General features: G+C 50.1%; 1 protein-coding gene across 1 annotated transcript in view; it reads left to right on the forward strand.

Annotated features, from left to right (window-relative positions):
- Nos1 (nitric oxide synthase 1) overlaps positions 1 to 13,380 on the forward strand; it is a 109,356-nt gene that overhangs the window by 84,867 nt on the left and 11,109 nt on the right. The window contains 5 exon segments of the mRNA XM_040731341.1: positions 4,100 to 4,293; positions 5,010 to 5,179; positions 9,218 to 9,428; positions 10,049 to 10,136; positions 11,974 to 12,095. Coding sequence (XP_040587275.1) covers positions 4,100 to 4,293; positions 5,010 to 5,179; positions 9,218 to 9,428; positions 10,049 to 10,136; positions 11,974 to 12,095 — 785 coding nt within the window.

A 13,380-nucleotide genomic window follows, 5' to 3' on the forward strand; every position in this document is an offset into this window, starting at 1 on the left:
GAGAGAACATGCCCAGAAAGGGAAATGCAAACTCCTCAAAGGCACAGAGGGAATTTTCAATGAACAGGGATAGAAGGTCCGAATAGAGCAATCTTTATGTCTATATGAGGTACACACATTTTTGCATGTGTGTACATATGTATAGAAGCCCGGGGTGGCAGGCGGAATCCACCTTGGTTACCCTCAACCTTAGTTTTTGAGATATGCTCTCACTGAACCTGGAGGTCACTGTTTCAACTAGACTGCTGATCCGTGAACCCCAGGCACCCTCCTCTCCACCTACAGGTAACAGATGCACACCACCTCACCCAGCGTTTTACTTGCGAGTGGGAATCTGAATGCAGGTCCTCTGCTTGTGTGGCAAGCATACTTAACTACACAGCATTTCCTTAGTCCAAGAACCGTGTTTGTTTTTTGTGGGTTTTTTTTTTTTAGATAATGCAGCCCAAGAGATCTTTTTTAAAATGCTAATTGAAGCAGATACACTTCACAGCCTACAGTGGTTCCTGCAGATCAAAGGGGACTCTCTGAAATCTTTGCCTGACAGGTCATGAAGAGATCCCTGGAATCTACCCATCTCTCTCTCAAACTCTGCAGTCATGGCCAGGCATGCTAACACATACCTTTAATATTAGCACTCAAGAGGCTGGGTCAAGGGGATTTCCTGATGCACTGAGCACCTATAGTTCAGAGCCGAGCCAGCCTGGGCTACATAATGCGCTAGAAGGTAGCCTGGACAACATAGCAGGACACGGCCAACATAAAATGAAGGACAGCAATGTTTCCGCTTTCGTAACATGCTGTCCCTCTTTTCTGCCCTGGGCTTATCTGTCCCTCTCTCCTACATCACCCTGCCCAGGGGTCTTTGTGTGCTCACTCCACATTATGTTTAAATATGAGACCACAGAGTGACCACCGTCGCCCTTACACCACCCTCCCACCGCGGCCACACATCCACTCCCCTAACTGTGAGATCTGTAAGTGACTTCTCTCTGTGAGAACAGGACATCCTGCCCGCTCTCCTTTGCCCATCACTCTCTCCCCAGTGCCTACAGCCTCGTGAGCCCTCACTGATAGCTGCACCTTGTTGAGGGCAGCTATTACACGGTTCCCATTACCCTTCTGGCCGGACGGAGCTATTAGCTGTTCCGATTTTTCTACCTAATGCAGCATGTTAAAAAACTGTTGCCTCACCTGTGAACCTATCTGACCCCTGCTGTGCATGTGTCTGCCTTTGTGTCCCAGTACGTATGTGTCTGTGTGTGTCTTTGTGTGTGCATGCATGCGTCTGTGCTTCTGTCTGTCTGTCTGAACTACAGTGTGAGAACATCTGTCTGTGAAGGGAACAGGAAGGAGGGAGGAAGGAAGGAAGGAAAGGAGGGAGGGAGGGAGAGAGAGAGGGAAAGAAAAAATATCCCTATCCCAGAGCTTAGCAAACAGAAAAAAAAAACACAGCAGAATGGTTCAATGATGGCAATTGGAGTTCAGGTTGGCCGGTGAAACACAACTTCACAGCAAAACATTGAGGATTGTCCATCCAGGTTCCCTGGGCACCCAGCCACGCCCTCCTTGTCACCTGCAAAGTCATCCTGTGCAAAATCCCAGATGGGACGGAACCTGGACCCACCTTCTACATACCTACTGACCACATCCTGTCTGTCCCCTATCCTGTCCCCTCCTTTACTGTCCAATCACCTGCAGGGTCAGGAGGCCTGGGGGAAGCGAAAGAGCATCAGCCAGTTCAACTGGTTCAGGCCCTGGGCCTTCCTGTTGGGAACAAGTCCTGGTACAGGGAGGAAAGTGGGTGTTGATTTGAAAGCTTTTCAAAGACTGGGCTTGAGCAACCGGCACCTGTATTAGAGGCCTTGCAGTGCCCCCTGCTGGTTAGTGGCTTCTGCCAATCTCTTCCTGTCGCCAGTGGAAACAATGGTGGTGATTTCTTCGCTCCCAGGAACCAAAGGCTGATGTAAACTAGAGAGAAAAACTGGTCACATGAGATGCTATAACTGACAAGCTCAGCGTCCCAGAGAGGGCAGGATCCTCTTGGGAGTGGGGAGGAGCATCCCAAACCCTAGGAACCCATCGTTAGGCATCCCAAGTGCCCCATCATATCACAAACAGGGCTCCAGGCTTCAAGAAATGACTTCACACTCTCCCCACCCCACATACACACAAAGATATGTGCCCATTTAGCTATTTTTAATAACTGTGGCTATTTGCAGCACAAAGGAGCTCTTAGTTGTGCCAGAAACATCCCTAAATAGCAAGTTCTCTTGGTCTATTCAAGTGTGATTTACATGTGGGGAACTCGAGTTTCTCCCTCCACTGAGACCAGTCGGTTGGCAAGGAAAAAAAAGCAATGTCTGGAGTTGGAGATGAATGTGAGCCTCCATTGGGTGCTGGGAACCAAATCCAGGTCTTCTGCAAGCACAGTCAGTGCTCTTAACCACTGAGGGAGCTCTCCAGCCCCAAGGATTCATTCCTTGGGTTTTTTTAAGTTTTATTTTATTCCATGTGTATGGATGCTTTGTCTTCATGTGTGTCTGTGTACCATGGATGTGCAGTACCCAGAAGAGGGAATCTTATTCCCTTGGAACTGGAGTTACAGGTGGTTGTGAGCTGCCACGAGTGCTGGGAATGAAACCTGGGTCTTCTTGCTGTGATTTTAAAAAGCACATGAGAGAAAGACAACATGTGACCGAGCTCGGGTGGAGGATTTTTTTAATTGGGGGAAAGAGGGGAGGGGAGACCAGCTTCTGGGGGCAAGAGTGGCAGAAGAGAAGAGAGAGGGGGGCAGAGAAGCAAAGAGAAACAGGAAGATGGGAGGTGGGCAGGACCCTTTTAAAAGGCAACATTGTGAGTGTGCACAGGTGGTGCTCTTAGTGGCTGCAGCTGAGGGCCTATCCAGTCAGAACCCCACGGGCAGGCCAGTACAGATGCCTGAATGCTAACACCTCTACAACAACAGCAAGAGCTCTTACCCACAGCGCGATCTCTCCATTCTTGAAGCAGCTGGTTAATGTGAGCCTCCTGGGTTGGAAACACACAAACCCACGCAGGTGGATCAAGTAGACAGATTCTTCCCAGGGCCTTGCACTCTCACACATGGATGCATCTCCTCAGGAGAGGCCCTGAGCCCCTGCAAGGCCTTCTTATACCACGAGATGGGCCTTGCTTGCAAAAGAGAGTAGAGGGTCAGCGAGAGGGCTCGGTGGGTAAAGACACTTGCTGACAACCCTGACAGCCTGAGTTCAATCCCTGAGACTACAGATCAGGAGAGAACCAAGTCCTTTAAGTTGTCCTCTGACTTCCACACGCACACCATGGCAAGCACATGCCACTGTCACCGCCACATGCACATGTGCATGTGCACACACAGACACGTAAAAAGAAATTGAGAGAGCATAGAATTCTATGAGAAGTAAGAAATGGAACTTCATAAACCAGAGACACCCTGTGTGTGGCTAGAGTAAGGTCCCTGAGAAACCCTGGTGGATACTAAGGACAAGGCTAGCAACTAGTTACTCCTGGAAGACTGAAGTCCGTCATTCAGCAAGGACTCTGAAGACATACTATGTGCCAGCCATTGTCATGGAGATAAATGTAAGGCCAAAATAGACAAATTTTCCGTGCCATGGTGTTCCTGTTATCCTAGCATATATCACCAGCCTCAGATGGAAGCAAATGATACCATAACAGGCAAAAGTGAGACAAAAAGAAACAGATACATCTCAGACAAAATAGCAGGTTGTAGCAGGACTCAGAGCTTAAGGGTAAGATGGAACAGAATGGAAAACTGAACTAGGAACACCAGTGAGGTCATGAGAGCTTGGGGGCTGGTCTCAAGAAGAGTGTTGAGATAGAGATGAGCCATCGCATGTGTGATGTCCCTAGTCTGGGACCTGGCTGCTGGCTCTGGTGATGGACAGCTGACTGGAGAGCTTGGGAAAATCTATGTGATGAGTTCTGGGCATGTGTCTCACCAGACCAGAGCCAGGGAACACAGAAACAGGGGGCGTACTGCCAATAGAGACAGACCAGAGGCAAAGGAGGGACAGGGTGGCGGTCTTTGTCCCACGATCCCCCTCGCTCCCTGCAGCCGCTCAACCATCTTCGTGCGTCTCCACACCAATGGGAATCAGGAGCTGCAGTACCAGCCAGGGGACCACCTGGGAGTCTTCCCTGGCAACCACGAGGACCTCGTGAATGCACTCATTGAGCGGCTGGAGGATGCACCGCCTGCCAACCACATGGTGAAGGTGGAGATGCTGGAGGAGAGGAACACGGCTCTGGGTGAGGTTCCCGGCTGACCCGGCTCTGCCCAAGTGGGCAGAACAGCCGCCAAGGCATGGTAGGCCTGTCGGTGAGGGCTTCCGACCACACTCCTGCTGCCTCCTTCCCTCCTTCCTCCCTTCCCTTCCTCCCTCCCCTTCCCCCTTGCTTCTGTTCTTCCTCTGTCTCCCTCCCTTTTTTCTTCCCTCCTTCCCTTCCTTTCTTCATCCTTTTTCTCTTCCTCTTTCCCCTTCTTTCCTTTTCCTATGTAGACCAGGCTGACTTCCAACTTTCCATCCTCCTGCCTCAGCCTCCTAAGTGCTAGAACCACAGACACAAACAGCCATGCCTGGCTTGAAGATCCTTCAAAGCCCATGGGTCTCCAAGCTTTAGGGATAACAAGGAAGAGAATGTGTACACTTCAGTACAAATGAAGTTGCTCTCGCTCTCTCTCTCCTCTCTCTCTCTCTCTCTCTCTCTTGCTCGCTTGCTTGCTCTCCATTGCTTTCATTCCTCTGCCAAGCTCACTGAATGCAGAAGCCATGGACATGGAGAGCCCCGGGGTACAGCGCAGTTAGAGCAAGGTGTGAGGCCTGAATGCTTGTCTTCACACCTGAAAGCTGTGTGACCCAGGGCAGACTCCTCCCTCAACTTCTCTGTGCTTCCTTTTCTGCACCTGGATTTATGGGTGGTGAGGATGGCGTGACTGGAGCCTCGTTCCCACTGTGCCTCCCCAGGTGTCATCAGTAATTGGAAGGATGAACCTCGCCTCCCACCCTGCACCATCTTCCAGGCCTTCAAGTACTACCTGGACATCACCACACCGCCCACACCCCTGCAGCTGCAGCAGTTTGCCTCCCTGGCCACCAGCGAGAAAGAGAAGCAGAGGCTGCTGGTCCTCAGCAAGGTGGGTCCTGGGAGCCCTGCAGGGCCTGGGCTGTGGAAAGCAGAGAATATGCTCTTCCAACTATTTACAGCGGGTGGCAGTCGTGAGCAAGGGGGGCGTGTTCTAATTTGCATATTGTCGCCATATTGGCTCCTCCCCTCTGACTCCTCTGGCCCTATAATAACTCTAAGCACCTTTCTTTGTGATTTTGACCTCTTGGCAGCACCACCTTAACACACACATAGATAAGAGGTAACATGGAAGAAAGTGGGTTTGCAGTCAGGGGTTCGGTTCTGGTGGTGGTAACAATGGTTGTTTCTGGTCCAGAATTGCTACAAAAAAGACCTCTAGAAAAGAGACCTCTGGTAAACAGGTGAACCCCACAGCTTTACCACCCTTACCACCCTTGCCTAAACACGGTGAAGGTGCCTACCCAAGCTGTTCTCTGGCCTTGCTCATTAGGGCACCTAAGGCTGGGGATGTGGCTCAGTGGGTAGAGCTCTTACCTAGCACACAGGAAGCCCTGGGTTTAATCCCCAGTATCATATAAACTAGACTTGGTAGTTCATGCCTCTTATCTCAACAGTTAGGATGTGGAGTCGGGAGGATCCGAAGTTTAAGGTCGTTTTCAACTACTTGGAGAGCTCAGTGTCAGCCTGGAATGCATGAGACACTGTCAAAAGAAAACAAAACAGGCTGGCAAAATGGCTCAGCATGTAAAGGTGTCTGCTGACAACCTGAGTTCAATTCAATACCCAGGATCGCAGGGTGGAAGGAGAGCCTACTCCTGAGAGTTGCCCTCAGAACTCCACTTGTATGTGCATGTGCTCGTGCGCGCGCACACACACACACAGTCATACACACTGACTCACACACACCCTCACAAACACATACAGTGATACACACACTCATATACACAATCACACTGACTCACACACCCTCACAAACATGTACACACACACACACGCACATGTGCACAAGAAATAAAAGACGTACGGTTTTCAATGGAGGGATGTCTAGCAGTCCAGGGCACTGGCTCTCTTGCAGAGGAACAGAGGACCAGGATTTTATTCCCATAAATGCATGGCAGTTCTGACTTCTGGAATCACCAGGCACACTCATGGTACACACACACACACACACACACACACACACACACACACACACTCAGGAAAAACATTCAGACACATAAAATAAATCTAAAATGTAAAAACTACTCAGTGTTTCCAGGAAGGGGGAGGTGTCCCTCCAAGGAAGCAAGCCCCCAGCAGACGCCATTTTTTTTCTGCTATCCAAGAAGGTGGACTGGGTGGTGAGTAGCAGGGAGAGTCTCATTAGCTAGTGCATATTATCGAGAAATGTGAAAATAAACACCAGAAGGCAGCGAGGACTCTGCGGTGGGGGAGCTGGCGACAGATGGCCATGGTAGAACGGGTGGCCGTCACTTTGCATCCTTAGCAGCATTTTATAACTTTTAGAATATGTACAATTTGGACTCGAAACTTGTGATTAATGGTGGTGGGGGTGAGTATGACGAGGGAACATTTTGCATAGTATTCTTTGAGAGAGAACTTCATATAAAGTCCACTTCTTCGGGAAAGCACAGAGTCTCCAAGACAAGATAAATGAGTGGGATTTTATTATTGTTGTCAGAAATACCTGTGAAAGAGAAGATGGCCCGGGACATAGAGGGGGCTAGGAGGGAATGGTCCGACCGCAAAACAAAGCTGACCACCGAGAAGAAGAAAAGGAATGAGGTCGGGTGGAAGGGTCTCCCTTGCAGTGTGGTTTCTGAAAAACACCCACAGTCCTTGCAGGCTCCTAGAGCCCAAGTCATGGTTCCCTTGACATGTGTCGTGAGCTTGAACACCCTGCAGGAATCCATGCCCAGCAGCAGCACAGCTGCCGAATGCCAGTTTCTGGTAACGGTCACTGCCAGGAAAGTCAGTTTAGCCTCCACTGAAGGCCCTTGGTCATGAGACCTCTGATGTTTTGGATTGTGAAAAGTGGCGCTGGAGAGTTTGTTCAGCTGCTCAGAGAACTTGCCGCTCTTCCAGAGGACCCAGGTTTGGTTCCCAGCACCCACATCGGGCAGCTTACAATTATCTGTTAACTCCAGTTCCAGGGGATTTGAGCCCCCAGCCTCTGCCGGCACCTGCACTTGAGTGCACATACTCACATGTAGACACACAGCTGTACTCAATTAAAATGAATAAAAATTAACTTTTCAATGTACAGTGTCCCCCACAGGCTCCTCCTTGGTCCACTGCTGGTGGCACTGTTGGAAAGGCCTGGAACTGTTAGTGGATGTGGCCTCCCTAGAAGTGGGTGGTTAGGGGAGATCCCTGAGGTCTTACAGCCCAGCTCCACATCCCTGTTCCTTCTCTGTTTCATTCCTGCTGCATGTGTGCAGCGCGATGGCCGCCTGCAGACACGTGTTCACCATGATTGGCTGTATCTCCTTGAACTGTAAACCAAAACAAATCCGCCTTCCTTTAGGTTGCTTCTTGTCAGGGATTCCAACACAGCAGGAAGAGAAATGAGTAATGCAGCCTCCAGCAGCTGGAGGCCAGTGAGGCTCAGCGTCGGAAATAGATACCTTTAAAAACACTCTTCTCAGGGCTGAAGAGGCGCAGCAGTTAAAGAACTTGCTGTTCCCGCAGAGCCTGGTTTAGTTCTCAGCATCTACGGCAAGTGACTCATGACTGTCCGTAATTCCAGCTCCAGGGAATCGGATGCCCTCTTCTGGCCTCTGCAAGCACTCATATATACACGCAGATACATGCACACACATGTGAGGGTGGGTGTGCGCGTGTGCGCGCGCACACATACACACACACACACAAACACACAAAATTTTAAAGTAAATCTTTTAAAATATAAAAACTATTCTTACTTCACAGGCCACACAAACATGTGGTGGTCAGGGACCGATGTGCGGGCTAAAGGTTGCCTTCCCTGGTTCAGATACAAAGCCTAGTCCTAGCTTACCAGGACTCTGTGTTTTCATAGCCTCATCTGTGAAATGGGGTGGTGACAAACCACTTCTGTGGGGTGTTTATGGTCCCTAGAGTTCTCTCATCAAAATTAGACTCCCTTGGTTAGAGTTGGTGTGTCACTTAACGGGTGATGGCATTAAGAGATAGAGTAACCAGGGGTGCAGCTTGATGGCTGGAAGCCGCAGTAATGTGCACAAGGCTTTGAATTTTCAGTCACAAGGACTAGTACTGCAGAAGGGAACAGAGAGAGGAGGGAGGGGAAGACAGAAAAGGAAAGGAAAGAAAAAAGAAGGGAGGGAGGGAAGAAGGAAAAAAGAAAAAGAGAGAGAGGGGAGAGAGGGAGAGGGAGAGGCTTTTGCAAGACAATTGAGTTAAGGGTTCTGCCAGATAGATATTTTTATAAAAAGCCAGGAAATATGCTCCCCCCTTATGCCATGTGAGAACATGTCGCTAGTGCCACCAAGATCTACAAAGTAGATTTTCCCCGACAAAAAATCTGCTGGTGCCCAACCACGAACCTCCAGGATGTGAGTGATAAATTGCTACTGAACCAATTAACCAGCCTTGGGTATTTCAGAATAACTATGGCCATCACTGTGACCAACTGCCCACTAATAGGCAACTTAAGGCAAGAAAGACCACAGGGTGCAGTCATCATGACAGGGAAGGTATAGCCGCAGTCACATGAGGCAGCTGTTCACATTGCATCTGCAGTCAGGAAGCTGAGAGGCAACAGGAACTGGACTGGGCTATAAAACCTGAAGGCCCGCCCCCCAGTGACTCACTTCCTCCTGCTGGGCTCCACCTTCCAAGGATTCTACAACTTCCCAAAACAGCACTACCAGCTGAGACTCAAGTGTGCAAGCATGTGACTATGGGGGACAGTTCACACTTGAACCACAACCTTAAGTGTCAATCTATTTCAGAGGCAGAACTGCGTTCCCCCACTGTAGGTACTGAATAGCCTTGGGTCGGTTCGCCTCTCCCCTGGCCTCCCTCCAGGCCCCACTGTCAATCTGGGACCTGGACTCAAGCCCCTCTCTGTCCTCTCTTGCCACAGGGGCTACAGGAATACGAAGAGTGGAAATGGGGCAAGAACCCCACCATGGTGGAGGTGCTGGAGGAGTTCCCGTCCATCCAGATGCCAGCCACGCTGCTCCTCACCCAGCTGTCGCTGCTGCAGCCTCGTTACTATTCCATCAGCTCCTCTCCAGACATGTACCCGGATGAGGTGCACCTCACTGTGGCCATTGTCTCCTATCACACCCGAGGTGGGCATGGGGGAAAAGCACCAGCTGGGAGCTTCTCGCGTGTCTGGAGGTCTCTCCCCGAGCTAACTGCCCGTGGATCAGATCAGGACACTGCCAGCCAAGCCCAGGGAATGGAGTGTGTTCCCATAGCTGAGCTAACCGTGGATATGGTTAGAAATAGGCATGGTGTGTGTTTAGGAGCAGCACCTAGGTTTCCCCTCATCCTGTCCATCTTTCGGGGCAGCACTCATAGTGGCATCATGCAGGCCTGAATGAGGCTAAATAACATAAGCACTGCTGTGATATTTTTCCCTTGTGATCAAGCCACTGAAATGCACAGTGCCTAGAAGCTCTGAGACCCAGATGAACAGGCCATTCAGAGCACCTTGACCCAGGCCCTCAAGTGGGCGGGGTCTGAGTATTCGCATCCAGACCCTGTGCACAGGCATAATCAGCTCACTCTGAGTGTGCTAGCTCCTCCTCCCCTTCAGAAGCAGAGATCCGCCGAGTCTGGAACTCCGAGGCACAACACTTGGCATTGAACTGGGAGGTTCTTCACCAGGGATGAGGGGTGGGGGTGGGGCTGGAAAAGTGAGACAGTGCATGACATGATGAGATGGACCACCTGCTCGTTCCGTTAGATGGGGAAGGACCAATTCACCATGGCGTGTGCTCCTCCTGGCTCAACCGGATACAGGCTGATGATGTAGTCCCCTGCTTCGTGAGAGGGTGAGTAACAGATGACGAGAGGTGCATGGCCATCTCCTATCAGCACCTTGATGCCCTTTATTGGACATTGGATTATATGAAGGTCCCACCTGAAGGGCTTTAGATAGAAGGCAGGTGAGGCAGGGGTAGCACCAATGTCCTGCATCATTTTGAGTTGCTAGGGAGACAGGATAAGGGATACCCAGACAGCTGGGTAATAAATACTTACAGAAGACCAGGGAAAGATGGTCTCAACCTTCATGAACTTTACAGACCAGTGGGCATTCTATCTTTGAAGACGTAACAACCCGAAATGTCTTCAGACATCATCAGATGTCCTTGAGGTGGTAGGCAGAGGGTAAAAGACACACGGGTTGGTTTTCTTCTTTTTATTTACATGTGTGTGTGTGTGATGTGTGAGTGTGAACACAAGACACACACTCGGAGATCACAGCACAAGTTCACTGAATTAGCTCTCCCCTCCCATCTTTATGTGGGTTCCGGGGATCGAACTCAGATCAGCAGGCTTGCACAGCAAGTGTCTGATATGCTGAGCCATCTCAATGGCTCCTCGTTTATATTTTGCTTTGCAGAGATTGGGTTGTACTAAACACCCCCATCAATAGGAGATTTCCCCGCTTGAAGGAGGGTCCCGAGGTGGGACCCTCATGTCATATACAGCTGCTTCCTCGGTGGATGCTCCGCTGCAACACTGGCTTGGCCACCACTCTTGTCTCCTGTGGAGGGTAGAATGTTGGTGGCATGGGACACCACATCAGGGTCTCACAGAGTTGGTCTTAAAACAGGGGTCCTAAGCACAGCCTAACCTCACAGCCTGGGGGATATACATGTGAGCATCTCCAGGTGGCTCCTTTAGACTCTGGTGTCTGCAACCCCTGAGTAAGGAACTCGTGGATGACCAAAGGCTGGTTCTCAAGAGTGGGACAGGACGCTAAAGTCAGGGCCTGGGCCAATGGCTCGGTGGGTAAAGTACCTGCTTCACAGGTGTAAGGATCCAAGCCCAAATCCTTAGCACCCATTGAAAAGCCAGGCAGGGTGACTCATGTCTGTGAGGCAGAGACAGCCCGGTTCACAGAGCTTAGTGGCAGCTAGCCACTGAGTCAGGGAGCTCTGGGTTCCATGGAAAAACCTGGCTCAAAAAATAAAGTGGAGGCCAGGTGGTGGTTGTGCACACCTTTAGTCCCAGAACTCAGGAGGCAGAGGCAGAAGCAGGCAGATCTCTGTGAGTTCGAGACCAGCCTGGTCTACAAAGTGAGTTCCAGGACAGCTGTGGTTGTTACACAGAGAAACCCTGTCTCAAAAAAACAAAAAGAAAATAGAAATTGGTAGAAAGATACCTGATGTTGACCTCTGACCTTCATATGTACACATAAACATACACACATATACTCACACACACAGTTGAATTTTTTTAACTTAAAATTCAATCCAGGGTGATTTCTCCCTCTGTGTACCACTCTGGGGACATTTGATTGTCATAATTCCAGAGTTATTCCTGACATCAAGTTGGTAGGAGCCCAAGGTGTCACTTTGAACTCCCACAATGTATACAATAACTCCCAACAAAGGGGTCCCCATTCCCAAAACCAGAACACAGTCCAGGTTAGCCCAGACTTATTGTCCATGAGACTTAGCCTGACGACAAGAGATAGGGAATGGAAAAAGAGTCAAACCCTAGCAAGCTTACTTTTAAATTGCTCTAGTCTGTGAATTCTCACTCTAAAGGGGGCCCCATGGTCCCACTAAGGAACAGGAAATCTCTCTAAGATGGCTGCCTGGACTACCCGGGCTTTCAACATGGAGCAGTGCAAATGAATCTTCTATCATTTCTGTCCAGCGCCCCTAGCTTCCACCTGCCTCGAAACCCCCAGGTTCCTTGCATCCTGGTTGGCCCAGGCACCGGCATTGCACCCTTCCGAAGCTTCTGGCAACAGCGACAATTTGACATCCAACACAAAGGTACATATGGTCCAGGGGCCACTGACCTCTGACCCAGAGAAAGATAGAGGGCCCCTGCTTTACCTCATTGCCTGAGAAGGGGAGAGGAGGGGGTTGTCGTGCTGATGTGGCCACAGGTGCAGTTTGAACAACCTACCCAAACAGATTGTCCCAGGGGTCTGAAATCTCATCATCAGAGGGCATTTCTTTGACTTGACAGTTGGTCCTAAATATGCCACCAAGGATAGGCACGCATCCTTGTCAAATGGGTTTGTGCATGTAACTGTCCTGTGAACCAACCAAGAACGGGCCTTTCTGTGTGAGATGAAGTTCAGGTTTGGAAAAAAGAGAGAAAAGATCCCCAGTTGCAGACTCATCAAACAAGGCATCCAACAGTATAAGACAGAAGGACAACACAAATACAAATGTAAAACCTAGACAGACTATGGATAGCACTGCCTTTAACCCCAGGACCCAGAGCAGGTAGATCTCTGTGAGTTTCAGGCCAACCTGGTCTACATAGTTCCCAGCCATGGAGGATTAATTGAATGGAAGGGAGGGAGGAAGGGAGGGAGGGAGGGAGGGAGGGAGGGAGGGAGGGAGGGAGGGAGGGAGGGAGGGAGGGAGGGAGGGAGGGAGGGAGGGAGGGAGGGAGGGAGGAAAAGATACATGCTCCACAAAGAACTGTGTTTCCGACAGAACAGTGACCCCAGTAGGTGGTTGGTGTAATTACCATCAGCCCACACACTGGGTTCTGAAGCTGATTGCCCGACTGGACATCAAACAATTGCAGAAAATTGTGGAGTCTGTATTGAACATCTACAGACTTTTCTCCTTAAGCAATGAAGTATAGCAATAATTTTAGAGGGTTTACATTGCATCAGTTGTTATAAGTAGAGAGGTAGCGGAAGGTACGAAGGAAAATATGTAGGAGTTCTAGAAAATACTATGCTATTTTACATAAAGAACTGGGCCATCTGCAGGTTTTCACACCCTGGGGGACCCTGGAATCACCCTTTCCCTTGCATTCTGGAGATTAACTTGTGCTTCCATTTTCACGTGAGGAAACTGAGGCTCTGAGAGAGAAGTGGCTTGCTCAGGGTCGTACAGAGCTGGGACTCAGACCCAGGCCATCAGGCTCCAGTCTGGACTCAGTATTTTCCAATAGTGAGCTGCTAAGGAGTCAGGGACGGGCCTATGGATGGAACGAGAAGAGGAAAGGAATGTCCCCTGTACCTCACAGGCTGTGCTCAGTCTGTGTGCATGGGTGAAAATGTGTGGACGCACCTGTGTGCTTAACCATCTG

The sequence above is a fragment of the Mesocricetus auratus genome, unplaced genomic scaffold (genome assembly GCF_017639785.1).
Source record: "Mesocricetus auratus isolate SY011 unplaced genomic scaffold, BCM_Maur_2.0 Super-Scaffold_100025, whole genome shotgun sequence".
NCBI classification, from domain to species: domain Eukaryota; kingdom Metazoa; phylum Chordata; class Mammalia; order Rodentia; family Cricetidae; genus Mesocricetus; species Mesocricetus auratus.